Here is a 27,864-nt window from a genome sequence, read left to right on the forward strand (position 1 = left end):
ATATATATATATATATATATATATATATATATATATATATGTATATATATATGTATATGTATATATATATATATATATATATATATATATATATATATATATATATATATATATATATATATATATATATATATACAGGAATATAAACGGGACAAAATAAATAAATAATAACAAGTAGACTTAATCAATACTAATGCTCTGATAAGAATACAATAATAATATAGAATATGATACTGCAGCTGCAGTATTTCAATGACAGAAGCCGGTTTTAAGTATTTTGAAACTTGTGCTTTTACTGGAAGTTCCTGATGAAGTGCTGATAACAGCACGTGCAGCAGCAGCAGCTCCTCGGTGCAGACACGGAGGCAGCAGCGGGGGGCGGGGCTTACCCACATCTGGATGAAAAACATCTGGTCTCTGTCTCCACATACATGAGTGTCTCTGCTGACACCGGGGCCGAGGAGCGACCGAGCGACCGAACAACGGGCGGACTGTTTGTCCTCTCTTTGCCCGCACACGATGGCTCGGTGCTGGACGTTGTGGACCGGGATCCTCGTCCTCCTGACTGCCGGTGAGTGCTGCCTGTTCTCCGGGCTTTTCTCTCTTTTCCTCGGAGCTGTTTGTGGAGGTTTGAGGCCGGAGAAAAGAGATGATGGAGGGGGACGTTTTGTTTTGGACGCTGCTGCAGTGCTGGAAGAAGCACAAGTACAAATACAGCGAAGTAGTTTCTATTTCCTGCAACTTTATGCTTCTCCTCCTGTAGGCTCAGATACATATTCTACTTTGTACTCTGACAGCTTCGGTTCCTTGTCACAGTTGATCTCCTTCCTGTCAACATGTTTCTCCAGATGAACTTTGTGATGAAGTTCCCTTCAGATCCTTCTTCAGATAATGAAGTCTTTAAAAAGCCTCTTGATCAGCTGGAAGATGATGTCACAAAGCTGGAAACTGTTTTTCTGAGGAACTCATGAAAAATTGACTTTTTAGAGACAAAGATACAAAACATGTGATGATCTGATAGAATCTAATGCATCGGATAAAATATCAAACATTTACTGCACAATCACTACTTTTACTTAAACTATTTAAAGTATACATTTGTGTTTTTGGATAAGCAGAAATGAAAAGTGCCGGATGGTTTCTGAGATGACACTTATTTATTATATTATATTATATATATATATATATATGAAGACAGCCAACACGCAGTTGTCAAACTTAAATCTGGTGTATTTAGTTTTCTTATACAGGTCAATTTATTTCTCTGCATCGTGTACATTAAACTACCAACAGGATGTAAAGGAGGGAAAACATCTGCAGCAGGAACATGTAACACACACATTAATGTAACAGGAACATGTAACACACACATTCATGTAACAGCAACATGTAACACACACATTAATGTAACAGGAACATGTAACACACACATTAATGTAACATGAACATGTAACACACACATTAATGTAACATGAACATGTAACACACACATTAATGCAGCAGGAACATGTAACACACACATTAATGTAACAGGAACATGTAACACACATTAATGTAACAGGAACATGTAACACACACATTAATGTAACAGGAACATGTAACACACACATTAATGTAACAGGAACATGTAACACACACATTAATGCAGCAGGAACATGTAACACACACATTAATGTAACAGGAACATGTAACACACACATTAATGTAACAGGAACATGTAACACACACATTAATGTAACAGGAACATGTAACACACACATTAATGTAACAGGAACATGTAACACACACATTAATGTACAGGAACATGTAAACACACACATTAATGCAGCAGGAACATGTAACACACACATTAATGTAACAGGAACATGTAACACACATTAATGTAACAGGAACATGTAACACACACATTAATGCAACAGGAACATGTAACACACACATTAATGCAACAGGAACATGTAACACACACATTAATGTAACAGGAACATGTAACACACACATTAATGTAACAGGAACATGTAACACACACATTAATGTAACAGGAACATGTAACACACACATTAATGTAACAGGAACATGTAACACACACATTAATGTAACAGGAACATGTAACACACACATTAATGTAACAGGAACATGTAACACACACATTAATGTAACAGGAACATGTAACACACACATTAATGTAACAGGAACATGTAACACACAACACACACATTAATGTAAGCAGGAACATGTAACACACACATTAATGTAACAGGAACATGTAACACACACATTAATGTAACAGGAACATGTAACACACACATTAATGTAACAGGAACATGTAACACACACATTAATGTAACAGGAACATGTAACACACACATTAATGTAACAGGAACATGTAACACACACATTAATGCAACAGGAACATGTAACACACACATTAATGTAACAGGAACATGTAACACACACATTAATGCTAACAGGAACATGTAACACACACATTAATGTAACAGGAACATGTAACACACACATTAATGTAACAGGGAACATGTAACACACACATTAATGTAACAGGAACATGTAAACACCAATTAATGCAGCAGGAACATGTAACACACACATTAATGTAACAGGAACATGTAACACACACATTAATGTAACAGTAACATGTAACACACACATTAATGTAACAGGAACATGTAACACACATTAATGTAACAGGAACATGTAACACACATTAATGTAACAGTAACATGTAACACACACATTAATGTAACAGGAACATGTAACACACACATTAATGTAACAGGAACATGTAACACACACATTAATGCAGCAGGAACATGTAACACACACATTAATGTAACAGGAACATGTAACACACATTAATGTAACAGTAACATGTAACACACATTAATGTAACAGGAACATGTAACACACACATTAATGTAACAGAAACATGTAACACACACATTAATGCAGCAGGAACATGTAACACACACATTAATGTAACAGGAACATGTAACACACACATTAATGCAACAGGAACATGTAACACACACATTAATGCAACAGGAACATGTAACACACACATTAATGCAACAGGAACATGTAACACACACATTAATGCAACAGGAACATGTAACACACACATTAATACAACAGGAACATGTAACACACACATTAATGTAGCAGGAACATGTAACACACACATTAATGTAACAGGAACATGTAACACACACATTAATGTAAGAGGAACATGTAACACACACATTAATGTAACAGGAACATGTAACACACATTAATGTAACAGGAACATGTAACACACACATTAATGTAACAGGATCATGTAACACACTTTAATGTAACAGGAACATGTAACACACACATTAATGTAACAGGATCATGTAACACACTTTAATGTAACAGGAACATGTAACACACACATTAATGTAAGAGGAACATGTAACACACACATTAATGTAACAGGATCATGTAACACACATTAATGTAACAGGAACATGTAACACACACATTAATGCAACAGGAACATGTAACACACACATTAATGCAGCAGGAACATGTAACACACACATTAATGCAGCAGGAACATGTAACACACACATTAATGTAACAGGAACATGTAACACACACATTAATGTAACAGGAACATGTAACACACACATTAATGCAGCAGGAACATGTAACACACACGTTAATGTAGCAGGAACATGTAACACACACATTAATGTAACAGGAACATGTAACACACACATTAATGTAACAGGAACATGTAACACACACATTAATGCAGCAGGAACATGTAACACACACATTAATGCAACAGGAACATGTAACACACACATTAATGTAACAGGAACATGTAACACACACATTAATGCAGCAGGAACATGTAACACACACATTAATGCAACAGGAACATGTAACACACACATTAATGTAACAGGAACATGTAACACACACATTAATGCAGCAGGAACATGTAACACACACATTAATGTAGCAGGAACATGTAACACACACATTAATGCAGCAGGAACATGTAACACACACATTAATGTAGCAGGAACATGTAACACACACATTAATGTAACAGGAACATGTAACACACACATTAATGTAACAGGAACATGTAACACACACATTAATGTAACAGGAACATGTAACACACACATTAATGTAACAGGAACATGTAACACACACATTAATGCAGCAGGAACATGTAACACACACATTAATGCAACAGGAACATGTAACACACACATTAATGTAACAGGAACATGTAACACACACATTAATGCAGCAGGAACATGTAACACACACATTAATGTAACATGAACATGTAACACACACATTAATGTAACAGGAACATGTAACACACACATTAATGCAACAGGAACATGTAACACACACATTAATGCAGCAGGAACATGTAACACACAGATTAATGTAACAGGAACATGCAACACACATTAATGTAACAGGAACATGTAACACACACATTAATGTAACAGGAACATGTAACACACACATTAATGCAGCAGGAACATGTAACACACACATTAATGTAACAGGAACATGTAACACACACATTAATGTAACAGGAACATGTAACACACATTAATGTAACAGGAACATGTAACACACACATTAATGTAACAGGAACATGTAACACACATTAATGTAACAGGAACATGTAACACACACATTAATGTAACAGGAACATGTAACACACACATTAATGCAGCAGGAACATGTAACACACACATTAATGCAACAGGAACATGTAACACACACATTAATGTAACAGGAACATGTAACACATACATTAATGCAGCAGGAACATGTAACACACACATTAATGCAGCAGGAACATGTAACACACACATTAATGTAACAGGAACATGTAACACACATTAATGTAACAGGAACATGTAACACACACATTAATGTAACAGGAACATGTAACACACATTAATGTAACAGGAACATGTAACACACACATTAATGTAACACACACATTAATGTAACAGGAACATGTAACACACACATTAATGTAACACACACATTAATGTAACAGGAACATGTCACACACACATTAATGTAACAGGAACATGTAACACACACATTAATGCAACAGGAACATGTAACACACACATTAATGTAACAGGAACATGTAACACACACATTAATGCAGCAGGAACATGTAACACACACATTAATGTAACAGGAACATGTCACACACACATTAATGTAACAGGAACATGTAACACACACATCAATGCAACAGGAACATGTAACACACACATTAATGTAACAGGAACATGTAACACACATTAATGTAACAGGAACATGTAACACACACATTAATGTAACAGGAACATGTAACACACACATTAATGTAACAGGAACATGTAACACACATTAATGTAACAGGAACATGTAACACACACATTAATGTAACAGGAACATGTAACACACACATTAATGCAGCAGGAACATGTAACACACACATTAATGTAACAGGAACATGTAACACACACATTAATGTAACAGGAACATGTAACACACACATTAATGCAACAGGAACATGTAACACACACATTAATGTAACAGGAACATGTAACACACACATTAATGTAACAGGAACATGTAACACACATTAATGTAACAGGAACATGTAACACACACATCAATGCAACAGGAACACTTACTTTAAGTACTCTAACTATATTTTTCATGCATTAGTGAAGTATCTAAATTAAATGTAATTATTGCAAAAAGATGAAGATCGCAGATCATTTGTTTGTTGCGCAGGGAAACGTATTCGTTGCATTAAGAGTTTCTCGGAGGCACAAAGCAGGAAAAACAAAAAGAAACACAAGCATCAGAGAGTGAAGTTTCAAATCAAATCAAATTTATTTGTATAGCCCAATATCACAAATTATACATTTGTCTCAGTGTTTACAGACTGTACAGGTTACGACATCCTCTGTCCTTAGAATTAATAATAATTAAAGGGGGAAACATGTTCTAAACCTCAGGGAGAGCAACTGAGGAGGGATCCCTCTCCCAGGACGGACAGACGTGCAATAGATGTCGTGTGTACAGGATAAACAACATAGTACAAATACAACATTTGACAGAAATGATGTTGTGTTGGAAAAAGAGAAAGTTTGGATAAATCCAGGAAAATGTCAATAAGGCTTCCCGGTGTCCAGCAGGACCAGGGCAGCAGGCGCAGCCACAATTCCTGATCCTGACGTAAACTTTATCAGTGGCAACCTGCCACATGAGAGACAGACACTCCGGGGATGATGCCCCGGATGATGAGTTAGTAACATACATTTACATAAATGTATACAGATAGAGAGGGAGAAGAAGAGAGGGAGGGGAGGAGAGAGGAAGAGAAGGAAGAGAGCAGGGAGGTGTCCCCCGGCAGTCTAAGCCTATAGCAGCATAACTAGGGGCTGATCCAGGGCAAACCTGAGCCAGCCCTAACTATAAGCTTTATCAAAAAGGAAAGTCTTTAGCCTACTCTTAAATGTGGAGAGGGTGTCTGCCTCCCGAACACAAACTGGAAGCTGGTTCCACTGGAGAGGAGCTTGATAGCTGAAGGCTCTGGCTCCCATTGTACTCTTAGAGACTCTAGGAACCACAAGTAACCCTACAGTCTGGGAGCGCAATGCTCTAGTTGGTTTATAAGTTACTATGAGATCTTTAAGATATGCTGGAGCCTGACCATTAATTGATTTGTAAGTCAGGAGGAGGATTTTGAATTCTATTCTGTATTTTACCGGGAGCCAGTGCAGTGCAGCTAATACAGGAGTAATATGATCCCGTTTCCTTGTTCTAGTCAATACACGTGCCGCTGCAATACAAGTTTATTTTAATGTTTTTAGCAAAGTTAGCGACGTAGCTTAATGGTTGCTAATATCTGTCGGTGCACCACTTTGGTCCGAACTGAATAATAATAATTGGATGGATTGACATGAAGGTTTGTTCAGACATTTATCGTTCTCAGACAATGACTCACATTGACTTTCATGATCCTCTGACTTTGCCTTTAGCGCCACCATCAGGTTGATATTTGTGGTTAATTATTCATGTTCCCTTCAGGAACAACTTAGTTGATCTTCTGACTCTTCATCACTTCAACATTTTTATGTTTCCAAAACGTTTTTGACCAAAGACCTGCAGAACTTCTGTTTACTGCTAACTAGCAACATGCTAACTTTCATGCAAACATGCAGGCAAAGTGCTCCACGTAAAATAAATAACAATAAAAATGATTTTGTAAGACTGAAAATAAACAAAATAAAATAAATACCAGCTATAAGTTAAAGTTTGTTACTTTATATTTATTAATATTTATTTATTGTCATGTTGTTGTAATTTACTTTTATTTTGACTCGTTTATCTTTTATATTATATCATATTATGTTATATTATACTATTTTATATTATGTTATATTATATTATATATATTATATTCTTTTATATTATATTATATTATATTATGTTATATTATATTATATATATTATATTCTTTTATATTATATTATGTTATGTTGTATTATATTATATTATATATATTATATTCTTTTATATTATATTATGTTATGTTGTATTATATTATATTATATATATTATATTCTTTTATATTATATTATATTATATTATGTTATATTATATTATATATATTATATTCTTTTATATTATATTATGTTATGTTGTATTATATTATGTTATGTTATGTTATTTTATATTATGTTATATTATATTATATATATTATATTCTTTTATATTATATTATATTATATAATGTTATGTTATATTATATAATGTTATGTTATATTATATAATGTTATATTATATTATATCATAAATGTCTGTTATTCAGCTGATTTTAAACTGAAGTGAATTAACAGAGGAGCAGAGTGTAAAAATCAACTTATTATCGCACATCTAACAAAGAGTGAGTGTGTCTGAGAAACCTCATGAATACACACACAGGCTTCTTGGCGCTTTCTTAAGACACTGGAGAAGAGACGGACTGGCACTGAAAGAAAGAAGTGGGTATTTGTACTTGTATTTGTAGAAGTATTTGTACTAATGAGGACATTGAGGTGACATGTTGGTGGCCTGATGACTCACACACACACACACACACACACACACACACACACACACACACACACACACACACACACACACACACACACACACACACATTACTGTATAATAAATATGTGTTCTGTCAGTGTTGTACTATAAACGTTAAGTAACTAAAGATGTCTCCACATTGATAAACTACAACATTAAATATGTGATAAAAACAGAATGTTATAATATTCTATAATAATAAAACTGTGAAAGAAAACATTCAGTACTTTAGATATATAGAGAAGATAGATAGACGAGAGAGAGAGAGAGAGAGAGAGAGAGGAGAGAGATATGATATAGATCAGAGAGAAGGGAGAAGAGAGATAGGAGAGAGATGAGAGAATAGATAGGAGAATATAATATATATAATAGATATATTATATATAGTATATAGAATATATATTACTATATATTATATATAGATAGATAGATAGATATATTATGATGATAGTATATATAATATATAGTTATATATATGTATAGACTAATATATAATATATATATAATATATAGTATATATACACTATATATTATTAATGATATCTAGTATATATATAATATATATATTAGATATAGTATATATTTAATATATAGTGATATATATTATAATATACTATATATAATATATAAGTTATATATTAGTATATATAATATATAATAATATATATATAATATATTATATATAGTATATATTATATTATATATATAATATATATTATATATATTATATATATATAATATATATAATCTATATTAATATATATTATATATATTATATATATTATATATATTCCTATAGAAACACTGATGTAAAATGGGATTACATTTTTTTTTATATTCCCTCAATATTTCACATAAGGTTTCGGATACATTCGAGTTATTATAGTGTGTGTGTGTGTGTGTGTGTGTGTGTGTGTGTGTGTGTGTGTGTGTGTGTGTGTGTGTGTGTGTGTGTGTGTGTGTGTGTGTGTGTGAGTGTGTGTGTGTGTGTGTGTGTGAGTGTGTGTGAGTGTCTCACAGCAGCGTGGAGTTCTGATATTTCCCATGATCCTTCGAGGGCGGAGAGTTGGATGCTAACTTGGCTCTGAACGCACCTCACTTCTGGCTTCAATTTATTCCTGGAGGCGCACACACACACACACACACACACACACACACACACACACACACACACACACACACACACACACACACACAGTGCTGATTCTAATTAAAGTGAGCTTTTTGCTTCTCGAGCTCTTTCACTTTTCGTTTTCCTTTGTCTTCAACTCTGTTTGGAAGAAACATCTGGAATAACTTCAGCTGTGTGTGTGTGTGTGTGTGTCTGTTTGTGTGGGTGTTTGTGTATGTGTGTGTGTATGAAGTATATAATTATAATGTAGTGTGGTTAAGTTTGTGTGTGTAATTGAGTGCATGTCTCTGTAGATATGCACTGGTGTGTGTGTGTGTATGTGTGTGTGTGTGTGTGTGGGTGTGTGTGTGTGTGTTTGGGTGTGTTGTTTTGATTTAACTGGCATTTCTGTGTCATCTGGGACTGATCACTGCTGTTGTTATGATGTGGCAGAGCATCTCACACGCACACAGTACTGTAGATTCACAAATATTCAAGCACACAACTACACACTAAAAGTGTTTGTTTTGTGTTTCCACAGAGTCCAGTAGAAACCTCCTCTCTGTTAGCATGTTTAGCTTCATGCTAAGTGTTTGGATACACACACACACACACACACACACACATACACACACACACACACATCCTGCTCCACAGTCACGTGAAGTGATCTGTACGTGGCAGAGATATACTGGTGAAGGACATGTTTACATTACAGAGCAGTAAAAGTATCATCAGGTCTTTGTAGTCGTGTTGTGTCTCTTTGTGGTTGTTTTGTGTCTCTTTGTGGTTGTTTTGTGTCTTTTTGTAGTTGTTTTGTGTCTCTTTGTAGTCATTTTGTGTCTCTTCGTAGTCGTTTTGTGTCTCTTTGTAGTCATGTTGTGTCTCTTTGTAGTCATTTTGTGTCTCTTTGTAGTCGTGTTGTGTCTCTTTGTAGTCATTTTGTGTCTCTTTGTAGTCGTGTTGTGTCTCTTTGTAGTCATGTTGTGTCTCTTTGTAGTCATTTTGTGTCTCTTTGTAGTTGTGTTGTGTCTCTTTGTAGTCGTTTTGTGTGTCTTTGTAGTCGTTTTGTGTCTCTTTGTAGTCATGTTGTGTCTCTTTGTAGTCGTTTTGTGTCTCTTTGAAGTTGTGTTGTGTCTCTTCGTAGTCGTTTTGTGTCTCTTTGTAGTCATTTTGTGTCTCTTTGTTGTCATGTTGTGTCTCTTTGTAGTCGTTTTGTGTCTCTTTGTAGTAGTGTTGTGTCTCTTTGTAGTCGTGTTGTGTCTCTCTGTAGTCCTTTTGTGTCTCTTTGTAGTCGTGTTGTGTCTCTTTGTAGTCGTGTTGTGTCTCTTTGTAGTTGTTTTGTGTCTCTTTGTAGTCGTGTTGTGTCTCTTTGTAGTCATTTTGTGTCTCTTTGTAGTCGTGTTGTGTCTCTTTGTAGTCATGTTGTGTCTCTTTGTAGTCATTTTGTGTCTCTTTGTAGTTGTGTTGTGTCTCTTTGTAGTCGTTTTGTGTGTCTTTGTAGTCGTTTTGTGTCTCTTTGTAGTCATGTTGTGTCTCTTTGTAGTCGTTTTGTGTCTCTTTGTAGTTGTGTTGTGTCTCTTCATAGTCGTTTTGTGTCTCTTTGTAGTCATTTTGTGTCTCTTTGTTGTCATGTTGTGTCTCTTTGTAGTCGTGTTGTGTCTCTCTGTAGTCCTTTTGTGTCTCTTTGTAGTCGTGTTGTGTCTCTTTGTAGTCGTGTTGTGTCTCTTTGTAGTTGTATTGTGTCTCTTTGTAGTCGTGTTGTGTCTCTTTGTAGTCATTTTGTGTCTCTTTGTAGTCGTGTTGTGTCTCTTTGTAGTCATGTTGTGTCTCTTTGTAGTCATTTTGTGTCTCTTTGTAGTTGTGTTGTGTCTCTTTGTAGTCGTTTTGTGTGTCTTTGTAGTCGTTTTGTGTCTCTTTGTAGTCATGTTGTGTCTCTTTGTAGTCGTTTTGTGTCTCTTTGAAGTTGTGTTGTGTCTCTTCGTAGTCGTTTTGTGTCTCTTTGTAGTCATTTTGTGTCTCTTTGTTGTCATGTTGTGTCTCTTTGTAGTCGTTTTGTGTCTCTTTGTAGTAGTGTTGTGTCTCTTTGTAGTCGTGTTGTGTCTCTCTGTAGTCCTTTTGTGTCTCTTTGTAGTCGTGTTGTGTCTCTTTGTAGTCGTGTTGTGTCTCTTTGTAGTTGTTTTGTGTCTCTTTGTAGTCGTGTTGTGTCTCTTTGTAGTCATTTTGTGTCTCTTTGTAGTCGTGTTGTGTCTCTTTGTAGTCATGTTGTGTCTCTTTGTAGTCATTTTGTGTCTCTTTGTAGTTGTGTTGTGTCTCTTTGTAGTCGTTTTGTGTGTCTTTGTAGTCGTTTTGTGTCTCTTTGTAGTCATGTTGTGTCTCTTTGTAGTCGTTTTGTGTCTCTTTGTAGTTGTGTTGTGTCTCTTCGTAGTCGTTTTGTGTCTCTTTGTAGTCATTTTGTGTCTCTTTGTTGTCATGTTGTGTCTCTTTGTAGTCGTTTTGTGTCTCTTTGTAGTAGTGTTGTGTCTCTTTGTAGTCGTGTTGTGTCTCTCTGTAGTCCTTTTGTGTCTCTTTGTAGTCGTGTTGTGTCTCTTTGTAGTCGTGTTGTGTCTCTTTGTAGTTGTATTGTGTCTCTTTGTAGTCGTGTTGTGTCTCTTTGTAGTCATTTTGTGTCTCTTTGTAGTCGTGTTGTGTCTCTTTGTAGTCGTTTTGTGTGTCTTTGTAGTCGTTTTGTGTCTCTTTGTAGTCATGTTGTGTCTCTTTGTAGTCGTTTTGTGTCTCTTTGTAGTTGTGTTGTGTCTCTTTGTAGTCGTGTTGTGTCTCTATGTAGTCATTTTGTGTCTCTTTGTTGTCATGTTGGTCTCTTTGTAGTCGTTTTGTGTCTCTTTGTAGTAGTGTTGTGTCTCTTTGTAGTCGTGTTGTGTCTCTCTGTAGTCCTTTTGTGTCTCTTTGTAGTCGTGTTGTGTCTCTTTGTAGTCGTGTTGTGTCTCTTTGTAGTTGTTTTGTGTCTCTTTGTAGTCATTTCGTGTCTATTTGTAGTCATGTTGTGTCTCTTCGTAGTCGTTTTGTGTCTCTTTGTAGTCATTTTGTGTCTCTTTGTAGTCGTTTTGTGTCTCTTCGTAGTCGTTTTGTGTCTCTTTGTAGTCATTTTGTGTCTCTTCGTAGTCGTGTTGTGTCTCTTTGTAGTCGTGTTGTGTCTCATTGTCGTCATTTTGTGTCTCTTTGTAGTCGTGTTGTGTCTCTTTGTAGTCATATTGTGTCTCTTCGTAGTCGTTTTGTGTCTCTTTGTAGTCATTTTGTGTCTCTTCGTAGTCGTTTTGTGTCTGTTTGTAGTCATTTTGTGTCTCTTTGTAGTCGTTTTGTGTCTCTTTGTAGTCGTTTTGTGTCTCTTCGTAGTCATTTTGTGTCTCTTCGTAGTCGTTTTGTGTCTCTTTGTAGTCGTTTTGTGTCTCTTCGTAGTCATTTTGTGTCTCTTCGTAGTCGTTTTGTGTCTCTTCGTAGTCGTTTTGTGTCTCTTTGTAGTCGTGCTGTGTCTCTTTGTAGTTGAGTTGTGTCTCTTTGTGATCCCAAAGTTACCTTTTTCTTTTTGACCGCGCAAGGAAAAACTTTTCTTTTAGTTTTTGATTCTGCAGGTAAAACGTAACTCTTTCTTTCTGTCCCTGCAGGTGTTCCAGGTGTTCAGTGTTTCAGCCACCTGAGCTTCAACCTGTGTAAGTGGTGCGAGGTGTCCAGTCCGGTGTGTAAGGACAGCGTCTGCTTCAGTAACTGCACTCTGTCGTCCTTCTGCACCATCATCGACGAGATCTGCATCGCCATGTGGTGAGAGCTTTTAAAACATTACACTATTTCTTTTATTCAATTGTGCATTTGTTTTACACATATTTCACAGTGAAAGAAAGTAAAACACTTTAAAAACCTTTCTTACAACCTACTTGCACTTTGTCCTCCTGGTTTACTAAACATGTTTATATGTCTCCAGTAAACCTTCTCCCACTTATTTTAAGTTATTGTTTATAAGTATTGTATTGTTTTTAATCTTTAACTTCATCTTTTTGCTCTCAGCTGCTGTAACATTTCCACTGCGATTAATGAAGTACAAACATAAATAAATATTCTTTAAGCCTTTACAGTCTGCAACAGACTGTTTGTAGTATTTTGCCTTTTGGTCCATTATAATATAATATATCCTCCTGACTATCGACAAATCACTAAATTAAGATAATCAATAACAATACTAAGTGCATTGTGTTACCTTTGGACAGAGCTAGGCTAGCTGTTTCCACCTGTTTCCAGTCTTTATGCTAAACTAAGCTAACCAGCTGATGACCATAGTTTCATATCTATAATCTGATCATCGAACTCTCAGCAAAAAGGGGAAATGTTTCCTGAAAGCTGCTCCTTTAATGAACACAGTTTAGACAAACGTACATTTGTACATGTTTGTTACAGAATAAGTAACTTTTTATTGTCTATTTATGCTCTTGACGTTTTTAGTGCTTTGCCTTTCTTCTTGTTTCCTGTCTTGATGTTTCCGCGGTGTTCCTGTCAGTGATACGTGGTAATAAAGATGATTGTAATCTGATCTTCTGAAGCAGTAAAGAAGAAGTGCAGCAGCTGCAGCTTCAGGATCTCTTCAGCCGCACAGAACTACAGAGAACTTAGTGGAGCGGTTGTGAAAACATGTCACATGTTCTGAGTTATTGTAGTATTTGTGTTTTATATTTGTACTCGCTGTCGTCTGTTTGTGGTGTTTAGCTTTAAGCGCTCTGCTGAGTGAAGGAGCACGATGTGTCCTGCAGCCTCTGCTGTCCCGTAGAGACACACATATCAAAGTGCAGGATCAGCACAGAACAGCTGAGCTGCTTCTACATGTTGCTCAGCGTTATGAAACATCAGGAACAGAAACCCACATGACTGCACTTTTTATTTCTCATATTTGATTTCTCACAGTTGTTTTCCAGGCTTCACACACTGGAAAGTTTCTGCTGATTCGGGCTTTTGTTTGGATAACAGCGCTCAGGGCCGGGATCCCCCTTGCTGCACCCCTCTCATTTCCTGTTCACGTCAGCCCGTCCCACCCTCCCAGATAGCTGCAGGAAACCAGAGATAAGAGTAGAAGAAGAAATAGACGCGCTGCTTTATTCAGGGCAAAGTTGAGGAGGATCATAGTGGAGCTGCTCGGAGTTTAGTTAACTCAACTATAACTAATTCATTCTTCACAAACTCAAGAGAAACTTTGTGTTTGTGGAACATTTTGTAACCCTAACCCTAACCCTGTATAAAGATTAATATTATATTATTAATCTGCTGCAGTGGGAGTCGTGCACTACATGGACACTAGTGTTTGCAGAACCTTCCTGGTTTTTAAATACATTCATTTTTGCAAAGTGATTCAAGTACTTAAATAACTTTTTTGTCATTTTTTCATGCAGTCAACTTGTAAAACTACAAACTATGTTGTGCCGTAAAAGAAAAGGAATTATCTCTTCGTTGTTTTCAGCTTTGCTTCTGAACTGTATTGAAAGTCTTTGATTCTCCGTGAGGAGTAAAAAGACTTGTTGTTGTGGAGACGCTCAAGAAATACATACAGGAGATGATTTTGTGGCCTTCGCTGGTGAAAGAACATTTGTTTTGCTCAAATTGAAAAACATCAACATGTTGTTTGATGACAAAATATATAAAATACTTGAAAAGTAAATGTTTTACTTGGTTTCATGTATGAAATCTGTGAGTTTATATCTGCATCTAAAACAATCTACATAATTATTATTAATGTTGTTCTCGTGCTGTTGGTTCATGTATATGTTTTAGAAATGTAATAATTTCATCTTTTATTCTCATTGGGCTCAAGATGAGAGACCAAGAATAAACATTTACAGTTTACATCTAGACATCTATACGTTACTTCTGCAGTACGAAAAGTTTATTACGAGTGGAATCACAAATACTTGATCTTCCTTTAAAATCTTGAAGTTAAATGAGATATTAGAGTTTCTTTGCTTTGATCCTCTCGCTGCCAAAAGAATGTTTATCTCCAACAAAAGAATTTATAAAGAAAAATGGAGTAAAAACTAGAAAGAAAACATAAAACACAAAGTAGTGCAGAAGCTAAAACAGGAACAACATAAATGATCAAATATAAAACTATGGAAGATGAAAATATAAACGTAACCTGCACACTGACTGCACACGACATGTTATGTTATTTTCACTCTTCCAGGAGGAAGAACAACGACACGATGACGGTGCACACGATGTGTCACAACCCCACCCTGCCTCTGGAGGGCGTGGACCCCGACCTGCTGCTCAACTTCACCTCCAGAGAGTGTCACATGGTCCCGCAGCCTGCAGAGGACGGAGCCATGATGGTCTGTGGCTGCCGCGGAGAACACGAGTGTAACGACAAACTCATCTTCGGCAAGGGAGCCAACGGTGAATACATGACGCGTGAAGGGGTTAATGGATGGATGATGGTGGTGGATAAATGAACAAAGTGTTTGGAAGAAAATATCCCTGATAAACGGGTGAATAGATGGCTTGTTCTGGGATGCAATACATATTTAGGAATTTGTGTGTGATCAGATAGATGATGAACAAATAGACACATTGTTAGATTGATTCTAAATGGATGAGAACATTATAGAAATTGTGGAATAGACGAACAAGACAGTTGAATGAATAGATAAGTACATGGATGGATGGATAGATGGATAGATGGTTGGATGGATAGATGGATGGATGGATGGATGGATGTATAGATGTATATATGTATAGATGAATAGATGAATAGATGAATAGATGTTTAGATGGATAGATGTACAGATGAATAGATGGATAGATGGATAGATGTACAGATGTATAGATGTACAGATGTATAGATGGATAGATGGATAGATGTACAGATGTATAGATGGATAGATGGATAGATGGATAGATGTACAGATGTACAGATGTATAGATGTATAGATGGATAGATGGATAGATGGATAGATGGATAGATGAATAGATGTATAGATGGATAGATGTACAGATGGATAGATGGATAGATAGATGGATAGATGGATAGATGGATAGATGAATAGATGTACAAATGTACAGATGGATAGATGGATAGATGTACAGATGTACAGATGGATAGATGTATAGATGTATAGATGGATAGATGTACAGATGGATAGATTGATAGATAGATGGATAGATGTATAGATGGATAGATGGATAGATGAATAGATGTACAAATGTACAGATGTATAGATGGATAGATGGATAGATGTACAGATGTACAGATGGATAGATGAATAGATGTACAGATGTACAGATGTACAGATGGATAGATGGATAGATGTATAGATGGATAGATGGATAGATGTACAGATGTACAGATGTACAGATGTATAGATGGATAGATGTATAGATGGATAGATGTATAGATGTATAGATGGATAGATGTACAGATGTATAGATGTATAGATGGATAGATGTATAGATGGATAGATGTATAGATGGATAGATGTACAGATGTACAGATGTACAGATGTATAGATGTATAGATGGATAGATGGATAGATGGATAGATGGATAGATGTATAGATGTATAGATGGATAGATGGATAGATGTATAGATGGATAGATGTACAGATGTACAGATGGATAGATGGATAGATGTATAGATGGATAGATGTACAGATGTACAGATGGATAGATGTATAGATGGATAGATGTAGATGGATAGATGATGTATAGATGGATAGATGGATAGATGGATAGATGTACAGATGTACAGATGTACAGATGGATAGATGGATAGATGTATAGATGGATAGATGGATAGATGTATAGATGGATAGATGGATAGATGTATAGATGGATAGATGTATAGATGGATAGATGGATAGATGGATAGATGTATAGATGGATAGATGTACAGATGTACAGATGTACAGATGGATAGATGGATAGATGTATAGATGGATAGATGAATAGATGTACAGATGGATAAATGAATAGATGTATAGATGGATAGATGGATAGATGGATAGATGGATAGATGAATAGATGTACAGATGGATAGATGTATAGATGGATAGATGGATAGATGGACAGATGGATAGATGTACAGATGTACAGATGTACAGATGTATAGATGGATAGATGGACAGATGGATAGATGTATAGATGGATAGATGTACAGATGGATAGATGGATAGATGTACAGATGTACAGATGTACAGATGTATAGATGTATAGATGAATAGATGGATAGATGTACAGATGTACAGATGTACAGATGTATAGATGGATAGATGGATAGATGGATAGATGAATAGATGGATAGATGTATAGATTGATAGATTGATAGATGTATAGATGTATAGATGTATAGATGTATAGATGGATAGATGTACAGATGTACAGATGTACAGATGTATAGATGGATAGATGGATAGATGTATAGATGGATAGATTGATAGATGGATAGATGTACAGATGTACAGATGTACAGATGTATAGATGGATAGATGGATAGATGGATAGATGGATAGATGTATAGATGGATAGATTGATAGATGGATAGATGTATAAATGGATAGATGGATAGATTGATAGATGGATAGATGTACAGATGTATAGATGGATAGATGGATAGATGGATAGATGTATAGATGGATAGATGGATAGATGTATAGATGAATAGATGGATAGATGTATAGATGTATAAATGACAAAGAGTTGCAGTCTTACACACTTCTCTGTGCTTCTTTCCGGGCAGTCACCCACTCAAATCCCCATAGTGACTGTGTCTGCCCCACGACCACTGAAACTAATCAAGTCTATGGTTAACAGAAGAGGAGTTACACATGAAAATCTAATTAAAATAAACACCACCGCTGCAAAAGTACAACTAAATCGAAAAATTAAATGTGGGCTCTTAAACATCAGATCTTTATCAACGAAAGCTGGATTGGTAAATGATTTAATATCAGATAATAAGATTGATTTATGTTGTCTCACTGAAACCTGAGACATGAAGAATATGTCAGTCTAAATGAATCCACTCCACCTGGTCATATTAATACTCACATTCCTCGAGGTACTGGCCGAGGAGGTGGAGTTGCGGCCATATTTGACTCAAACCTCTTGATCAATCCTAAACCTAAACTGAACTATAACTCTTTTGAAAGCCTTGTTCTTACGCTCTCAAACCCAACATGGAAACAATAAAGCCAGTTTTATTAGTTCCTGTGTACCGCCCTCCTGGTCCGTATTCTGAAGTTCTATCTGAATTCTCAGAATTTTTATCAAATTTAGTCCTTAAAACAGATAAAGTAATTATTGTAGGTGACTTTAATATTCATGTGGATGTTGATAGTGAGCCTTAATAATGCATTTATCTCAATATTAGATTCACTGGGTTCAGTCAGAATGTACATGAACCAACTCACTGTTTAAACCACACTCTGGACCTTGTTCTGGGATATGGTGTTGAAATTGAAAGTTTATTAGTGTGTCCACATAATCCTCTTTTATCAGAACATTTTTTAATAACTTTTGAAGTCCTGTTACTGGACTACAAGCCAGTAGGCAAAATATCCTACGCTCGATGTTTATCTGAAAGTGCTGTGACTAAATTTAAGGAAGTGATTCCATCAGCACTTAATTCAATACCAGGACTCAATATCAATATAACAGAGGACTCCAATGCTAACTTTAGTCCCTCCCAAATTAATCATCTTGTTGATAGTGCTGCAGCCTCACTGTGAATAACACTCGACTCTGTCGCTCCTCTAAAGAAGAAGATCATAAAACAGAAAAAGAAAGCTCCGGCTTCATTTACAAATCCGCAAACTAAAACAAAAGTCGAGAAATCTTGAAAGTAAATGGCGTTCCACTAAATTGGAAGAATCTCGTTTAGTCTGGTTAGATCATCTTAAAACGTATAAAAAGGCTCTCCGTAATGCCAGAGCAGTTTATTACTCTTCCTTAATAGAAGAAAATAAGAACAACCCCAGGTTTCTGTTCAGCACTGAGGCTGACAGAGAGCCACAGCTCTACAGAGCCTTCTATTCCTATATCTCTCAGTAGTGACGACTTTATGAGTTTCTTTAACCATAAAATTATAATTATTAGAGACAAAATTAATCTCCTCCTGACCTCAATCAGTAACGACTTAACTTCAACCTCCAGAACCTTAAAAACATCTGTAACTCCTGAAATATATCTCGACTGTTTTACTCCTAATCAACCTTAACCAACTAACTTCAACAATCTCATCGTCTAAGCATCAACCTGTCTTTTAGACCCGATTCCAACTAAACTGTTTAAAGAAGTTTTACCCTTAATTAACACTTCGTTATTAAATATGATCAACCTGTCTCTATTATCTGGCTACGTACCACAATCCTTTAAAGTAGCTGTAATAAAACCACTTCTTAAAAAGCCTGGTCTTGATCCAGAGGTTTTAGCCAACTATAGGCCGATATCTAACCTTCCCTTTCTCGCTAAGATCCTCGAGAAAGCAGTCGCAAAACAGTTGTGTGACTTTTTACATAATAATAGTTTATTTGAGGTTTTTCAATCTGGATTTAGAGTTCATCATAACACAGAGACGGCACTGGTGAAAGTTACCAATGACCTTCTATTGGCATCAGACAAAGGACTTGTCTCTGTTCTTGTCTTGTTAGACCTCAGTGCTGCTTTCCACACTGTTGATCAGGACTTTCTACTACAGAGACTGGAACATTGTGTTGGCATAAAAGGAACCGCACTAAGCTGGTTCAAGTCCTATTTATCTGAGCGATCTCAATTTGTACTTGTTAACGATAAATCCTCCATGACAGCCAAAGTCAGTCTTGGAGTTCCGCAGGGTTCTGTACTTGGACCGATTCTATTCACCTTATATATGCTTCCTTTGGGCAATATTATAAGGAACCACTCTATAAACTTTCATTGTTATGCGAATGATACCCAATTATATCTATCAATTAAACCAGATGAAACCAATCAATTGGCTAAACTTCAAGCCTTAAGGACATAAAATCTTGGATGTCTAGCAACTTCTTGATTTTAAACACAGACAAAACTGAAGTTATTATACTTGGCCCTAAACGCCTCTGAAACGCATTTTCTAATGACATAGAAGCTCTGGATGGCATTAACTTGGCCTCCAACACCACTGTAAGGAATCTTGGCGTCATCTTTGATCAAGATCTGTCGTTTAACTCCCACATAAAACAAATCTCAAGGACTGCCTTCTTTCATCTACGTAACATTGCAAAAATAAGACACATCCTGTCTCAAAATTATGCAGAAAAACTAGTCCATGCATTTGTCCATTCATTGTTATCAGGTTGTCCCAAAAGGTCGCTTAAGACTCTTCAGTTGATCCAAAATGCAGCGGCACGTGTATTGACTAGAACAAGGAAACGGGATCATATTACTCCTGTATTAGCTGCTCTGCACTGGCTCCCGGTAAAATACAGAATAGAATTCAAAATCCTTCTCCTGACTTACAAATCAATTAATGGTCAGGCTCCAGCATATCTTAAAGATCTCATAGTACCTTATAAACCAACTAGAGCATTGTGCTCCCAGACTGCAGGGTTACTTGTGGTTCCTAGAGTCTCTAAGAGTACAATGGGAGCCAGAGCCTTCAGCTATCAAGCTCCTCTCCAGTGGAACCAGCTTCCAGTTTGTGTTCGGGAGGCAGACACCCTCTCCACATTTAAGAGTAGGCTAAAGACTTTCCTTTTTGATAAAGCTTATAGTTAGGGCTGGCTCAGGTTTGCCCTGGATCAGCCCCTAGTTATGCTGCTATAGGCTTAGACTGCCGGGGGACACCTCCCTGCTCTCTTCCTTCTCTTCCTCTCTCCTCCCCTCCCTCTCTTCTTCTCCCTCTCTATCTGTATGCATTTATGTAAATGTATGTTACTAACTCATCATCCGGGGCATCATCCCCAGAGTGTCTGTCTCTCATGTGGCAGGTTGCCACTGATAAAGTTTACGTCAGGATCATGAATCGTGACAGCGCCTGCTGACCTGGTCCTGCTGGACACCGGGAAGCCTTATTGACATTTTCCTGGATTCATCCATACTTTCTATTTCTTTTTTTTTTCCAACACAACATAATTTCTGTCAAATGTTGTATTTGTACTATGTTGTTTATCCTGTACACACGACATCTATTGCACGTCTGTCCGTCCTGGGAGAGGGATCCCTCCTCAGTTGCTCTCCCTGAGGTTTCTTCCATGTTTCCCCCTTTAATTATGGGGTTTCTTTTAGGAAGTTTTTCCTTGTGCGATGCGAGGGTCTAAGGACAGAGGATGTCGTAACCTGTACAGTCTGTAAAGCACACTGAGACAAATGTATAATTTGTGATATTGGGCTATACAAATAAATTTGATTTGATTTGATTATAGATGGATAGATGGGTAGATGGATAGATGTATAGATGGATAGATGTGTAGATGTATAGATGTATAGATGGATAGATGTATAGATGGATAGATGGATAGATGTATAGATGTATAGATGGCTAGATGGATAGATGTATAGATGGATAGATGGATAGATGGATAGATGATAGATGAATAGATGAATAGATGGATAGATGGATAGATGTATAGATGTATAGATGGCTAGATGGATAGATGTATAGATGGATAGATGGATAGATGGATAGATGATAGATGAATAGATGAATAGATGAATAGATGGATAGATGTATAGATGTATAGATGGCTAGATGGATAGATGAATAGATGGATAGATGGATAGATGATAGATGAATAGATGGATAGATGTATAGATGTATAGATGTATAGATGTATAGATGGATAGATGAATAGATGGATAGATGGATGGATGGGTGGATGGATAGATGTATAGATGGATAGATGGATAGATGATAGATGAATAGATGTATAGATGGATAGATGTATAGATGTATAGATGGATAGATGGATAGATGATAGATGCATAGATGGATAGATGAATAGATGTATAGATGGATAGATGTATAGATGTATAGATGGATAGATGGATAGATGATAGATGCATAGATGGATAGATGTATAGATGGATAGATGGATGGATGGATAGATGGATAGATGGATAGATGTATAGATGGATAGATGGATAGATGGATAGATGTATAGATGGATAGATGATAGATGAATAGATGGATAGATGGATAGATGTATAGATTGATAGATGGATAGATGGATAGATGGATAGATGATAGATGAATAGATGGATAGATGGATGGATGGGTGGATGGATAGATGAATAGATGGATGGATGGATCGATTTCAGTGTTTTCTCTGCTCCTGCAGGATTCTCCAAGCTGCAGAGTAAAGATGTGATCCCGGTGGTGGTGGTGAGCTTGGTGCCTCCTATCCTGGTGGCCATAGTTGCCACCGCCGCCTTCTACTTCTACCGCACACACCGTCCTGACAAACCGGGCCCTCCTGCACGCCCTGCCTGGCCCACCAAACGCACCCCAGAGCTCTACCAGGCTTTCGACCTGGCGTGTGGGGCTCTTGGAGAAGGTGGAGGAGGTTTGATGATGGGTCCTGGAGCTGAAAGGGGGGATGCCAAGGGGCCATTTCCCAACAGCATGGGTGACATGACAGACTGGCAGGGCCAGCTGGAAGAACCACTACCCATCAAGCTTGAGGTCCTGGTGGGGAAGGGGCGCTTTGCTGAAGTGTGGAGGGCGTGCCTGCTGGACGGCAGGAAGGGCGGAGTTAACAGCTATGAAACTGTGGCGGTGAAGGTGTTTCCGGCTGTTGAGTACGTCTCGTGGAGAAACGAGTGCTCCATCTTCTCCGACCCCAAGCTGGAGCACGACAACGTGGTTCAATTCCTTGCAGCTGAAGAGAGGGGCCTACCTGGCCACCCCCTCAGGAAGTACTGGCTGGTTCTGGCCTATCACAGCCTTGGGAACCTGCAGGACTTCCTCACAGCAAACATCCTGAGCTGGAAGGAACTTGTTGTCTTGGCTGGGAGCATTGCCAGAGGGTTAGCTCATCTTCATAGCGACACAACGCCTGGTGGGATACCAAAGGTATCTCTAGAAATACAGTTTAAGATGTGGTTCATAAAGACAGTTTGATATAACTTGTTTATTTTCAGTCCAGACTGCACCAAGGGCACGGCCTTCAACGACAAGACCCTGAAACCAGCTGTCACCTTCTTCTTAATAACATGTTGGACCATGCATACTCAGTGAAAAGGGTCTCTGTTGAACAGTAGCTAGTTCAGCTTCCTGGCTCCTTCAGTTTGCTCTCTAGTATAATTAAATTGCCTTTAATTCCACAGCTGTAATCTATTTGGACTTTGGCATGACCCGGTGTCTTCATGTCTCGTTAGGACACGCCAGTAGTGGCAGAGCAATTATTTTTGAATTGACATGGTGGCATGTCCGTGCACTACATTATCGATATGGTTCTGAGAAAGACAAATCTAATGACTTTAAACTTTCTTTATCTTTGTCGTCTCTAAATATAAGCTAAATATTCTGCAAAAATGTTTCAGTGTTGGTGATTAAGAATGCTTTAACTCCCATCTTGAGAAATAAATATTCACTCAAGAACCACATCCCCCTCTGATCCCAGTGGAAATGATGTCCTTGCAGATTTGATTGTTCAGCTGGAACAGTGCTGTTGTAAGGTCGTTGCTTTTCGAGTTGCATTTTTTGCTTGTTGACGAGCTCGTTGCTGGATGTGTGTGTTGCTGTAGGTGCCGGTTGCCCATCGGGACCTGAAGAGCAGTAACATTGTGGTAAAGAGCAGGAAGGACTGCGCTCTGTGTGACTTTGGTCTGGCGTTGAGACTGGACCTCTCCCTCACTGTCGACGACTACGCCAACAGTGGACAGGTAAACTATAAAGGGTGAGTTTTTAAATACATCACAAAGCAGAACTTGAACCTGTATCATCCCGTCCAGGTGGGGACCGCTCGCTACATGGCTCCTGAGGTACTTGAGTCCAGGGTGAACCTTGAGGACCTTGAGGCCTTTAAACAGATGGATGTTTACTCCATGGCGCTGGTCCACTGGGAGATGGCCTCCCGCTGCCAAGCCGTCGGAGGTAAGAGCTTCTACGTGTTTCTATGTAACTTCAGGAGAATAGAGGCAAACGGAGACAAACATCCGGCAGTCCACACGTCGTTACAGCTCAGGGCGAAGTTTGAGAAACATGTTGTTTTTATCTAGTTTTAGGGGTGTCTCTTGCTCACATTTCCTCCCTCACATTATTATTCATTTTCAGTGGTGTTTGTGTACACCTGATGAATGTCAGTCCAATATTTGCTCTCTTTTATATCTGATTTTGGTCTCCACCACCTCCTGAGGGAAAGGTCTTTAGCTTCCACTAAGTTCACTAGCTAGTCTCCAACTGTGTCTGTCTGCTGTTTGCAGCTGAGCAGGTAGAGTACAGGACCCTTTACAGCTTATTCTCGAAAAAAATAACACTATGAAAACGCTGGGAGTGAACCAGAACAGTAAAGTTGTGGGCCGGACAGATAAACAATGAGCTGAAAGATTCTAAAAAGCTGTAAAGAGTTTATCTTTGAATGATGTCTTTGTGAGTGTAATGTGTGTGAATATGTGTGTGTTGGTGCAGAGGTGAAGAGCTACGAGCCGGCGTTTGGCTCCAAGGTTTGTGAGCAGCCCTGTGTGGACAGCATGAGAGACCTGGTGCTGAGGGACCGAGGACGGCCGGACATCCCCTCGGCGTGGATGCAGCACCAGGTCAGAGTTCATATGTCTTTGATATCCTGGTGTTTGTACCTGCTGTCTAACTGCAGTCTTCTGTCCTCCAGGGGATGAGCGTCTTCTGCTCCACCGTCACTGAGTGCTGGGATCACGACCCCGAGGCCCGACTGACGGCGCACTGCGTGGTGGAGCGCTTCAACGTCCTGCAGCAGGAGGAGGAGGAGCAGGAAGGAGGGCAGGAGGAGGAACCGAGGAGAGAAGCTGACGGAGAGGAAGACGGAGAGAGAGAAAAGGACTCGGAGACACCAGACAATGACCAGAGTCCCTCCTTGTCCACTGCTGCTTCCTCGCCCTCCTCCTCTTCCTCCCTCCAGAATCCTCAGCCAGACTCTAAGACGGGTGGTGCGGAGGTATCCCATGATTCCCTGGGTCCTGCTGGGACTGTGGTGTGAGTGCTGGACCTCGTCCCACGCTATGATCCCTCCTTCCTCCTGTTGCTGCGTTTACACGGTTTGTGTAATCTGTTGTTTTTACACCAGTGTTACTGTAACAGATCTGAAGCATCGGATTGTGAAGAGACTGATGATGATGTCCATAAATCTAAACTGTAGTGGCAGATAATAAACTGCCTGTAACTGATACTGTCATAATGGTGTTCCATTTTAGCAGCATGTCTGTCCACACTGAAATATCTCAACAACTGTTGGATGGATTTTGATGAAATTTAGTTCAGACATTCATGTTCCCCAGAGGATGAATCCTGAGGACTTTGGTGATCCTCCGACTTTTCCTCTGGTGCCACCAGCAGGTTGATTTTGGTGGTTTTGAGTGAAATGTCTGCAGGACAAGTCAAGTTAGCTGGTGGGTCAGAGGATGGGAAGGAATAAGTGTATAAATGCAAAACTCTGCGTTCCACAAACGTGGTCTCCTTTAAAAAACATTTTGTGAATACATGCTGCATATTTTTAGCCTTGTGTATGCGTATGTGTCTTTTAAGCCATGCTAGCTGTGTAGCTTTAGAGATTGCAAAGTCTGTCGGCCTGTCAGTCCAGTTGTGATGAAATGTGGTTCATCATTCATGTTCCCCTCAGGATGAGTTGTAATAACTTTAATGATCGTCTGACTTTTCATCAGCCTCAGGAAGACTTAAGGTTTACTGCTAATTAGCTAATGCTAGCATGCTAACAGGCTGATGTTTAGCTGGTATAATGTTTAACATCTTATTACTTAAGTAACTGTTGGTGCCGCTACATGAAAAGTCAAAAGATCACAGAAGTAATTACGTTTCATCCTGAGGGGAACGTGAATGATGAACCACATTTCATCAAAATCCATCCAAACGTTGATGAAATATTTACGTCTGAAACAAAATGGTGGATCAACTGATGAACCGCTGATAGAGGCTGTGATGAACAAACTGATCATCACAGCCTCCATGTTTTTCTTTCTGGGACGTCCTGGATTGTTCACCTGACGACCGGAGGGAACAGGAATAACCAAAGACTTTCTTGCCTCGATGACAAACACATTCAGTCCCAGACAGAAAGTGAGCAGTCGTGTGAAAAGGTGAACTTCCTGAAATCTGACAGAGGATCAGTCGCAGTTCTGCAGGCGGAGATAAACACTCTGATGTTTATTGTAAACATTTCATGTTGTCGGAGCTGGTCTCCATGTCATTCTATATTATTCTTTAATAGCTACTGTGATTATCTTCACTATAACCCACGTGTATGAATCAACCGGAGGAGCTCGTTCTGGACGCGTTGTGCCGCTATACACTTCTGGAAAAGGTCTTCATGATAATTCATGAACTGATTATCTGTAAAGGAGTGAATATGAACACTGAAGGATCCAGTGAGTAAAAACACAACAGAACAGAAAACCACTATGGGATGGAAAACACAGAATCTCCAAAACGTGTTGTTTGTTTTGCAATAAAGTTTGTTTTTCTGTAATAATGAATAATTCTGTCCGTCTGGTTTTATTTGCGTTTTAATTTTGTGTATAAAACATCTGCGAGGAGTTCAAATCAAATGTATTTATATAGCCCAATATCCCAAATTATACATTTGTCTCAGTGTTTACAGACGACACCCTCTGTCCTCAGACCCTCTGTCCTTACACCCTCTGTCCTCAGACCCTCTGTCCTTAGACCCTCTGTCCTCAGACCCTCTGTCCTCAGACCCTCTGTCCTTACACCCTCTGTCCTCAGACCCTCTGTCCTCAGACCCTCTGTCCTTACACCCTCTGTCCTCAGACCCTCTGTCCCTTACACCCTCTGTCCTCAGACCCTCTGTCTTCAGACCCTCTGTTCTTAGACCCTCTGTCCTTACACCCTCTGTCCTCAGACCCTCTGTCCTTAGACACTCTGTCCTCAGACCCTCTGTCCTTACACCCTCTGTCCTCAGACCCTCTGTCCTTACACCCTCTGTCCTTATACCCTCTGTCCTTATACCCTCTGTCCTCAGGTCCTCTGTCCTTACACCCTCTGTCCTTAGACCCTCTATCCTTAGACCCTCTGTCCTTAGACCCTCTGTCCTTACACCCTCTGTCTTTAGACCCTCTGTCCTTACACCCTCTGTCCTTACACCCTCTGTCCTTAGACCCTCTGTCCTTACACCCTCTGTCTTTAGACCCTCTGTCCTTACACCCTCTGTCTTTAGACCCTCTGTCCTTAGACCCTCTGTTCTTACACCCTCTGTCCTTAGACCCTCTGTCCTTACACCCTCTGTCCTTAGACCCTCTGTCCTTACACCCTCTGTCCTTACACCCTCTGTCCTTACACCCTCTGTGCTTAGACCCTCTGTCCTTACACCCTCTGTCCTTACACCCTCACATCGCACAAGGGAAAACTTCCTAAAAGAAATCCC

General features: G+C 38.4%; 1 protein-coding gene across 1 annotated transcript; it reads left to right on the top strand.

Annotated features, from left to right (window-relative positions):
* The first annotated feature begins 432 nt into the window (after positions 1-432).
* On the top strand, positions 433-26,956 carry tgfbr2l (transforming growth factor beta receptor-like). The gene is made up of 8 exons (XM_029427857.1): positions 433-571; positions 12,946-13,099; positions 15,501-15,712; positions 22,612-23,345; positions 24,020-24,157; positions 24,227-24,368; positions 24,903-25,030; positions 25,102-26,956. Exons 1-8 carry the CDS (start codon positions 520-522, stop codon positions 25,444-25,446), a joined length of 1,905 nt encoding a protein of 634 aa, XP_029283717.1. The 5' UTR covers positions 433-519; the 3' UTR covers positions 25,447-26,956.
* The last annotated feature ends 908 nt before the right edge of the window (positions 26,957-27,864 follow it).

This window comes from Cottoperca gobio, unplaced genomic scaffold (assembly GCF_900634415.1).
Source record: "Cottoperca gobio unplaced genomic scaffold, fCotGob3.1 fCotGob3_385arrow_ctg1, whole genome shotgun sequence".
In the NCBI taxonomy this organism is placed as follows: Eukaryota; Metazoa; Chordata; class Actinopteri; order Perciformes; family Bovichtidae; genus Cottoperca; species Cottoperca gobio.

Excerpts from the sequence above, each read along its gene's own strand:
- tgfbr2l (XM_029427857.1), top strand. The coding sequence starts at position 520 with ATGGCTCGGTGCTGGACGTTGTGGACCGGGATCCTCGTCCTCCTGACT. Across the intron at positions 13,100-15,500 it reads GAGATCTGCATCGCCATGTG|GAGGAAGAACAACGACACGA; the intron begins GTGAGAGCTTTT and ends TCACTCTTCCAG. Across the intron at positions 24,369-24,902 it reads CCGCTGCCAAGCCGTCGGAG|AGGTGAAGAGCTACGAGCCG; the intron begins GTAAGAGCTTCT and ends GTGTTGGTGCAG.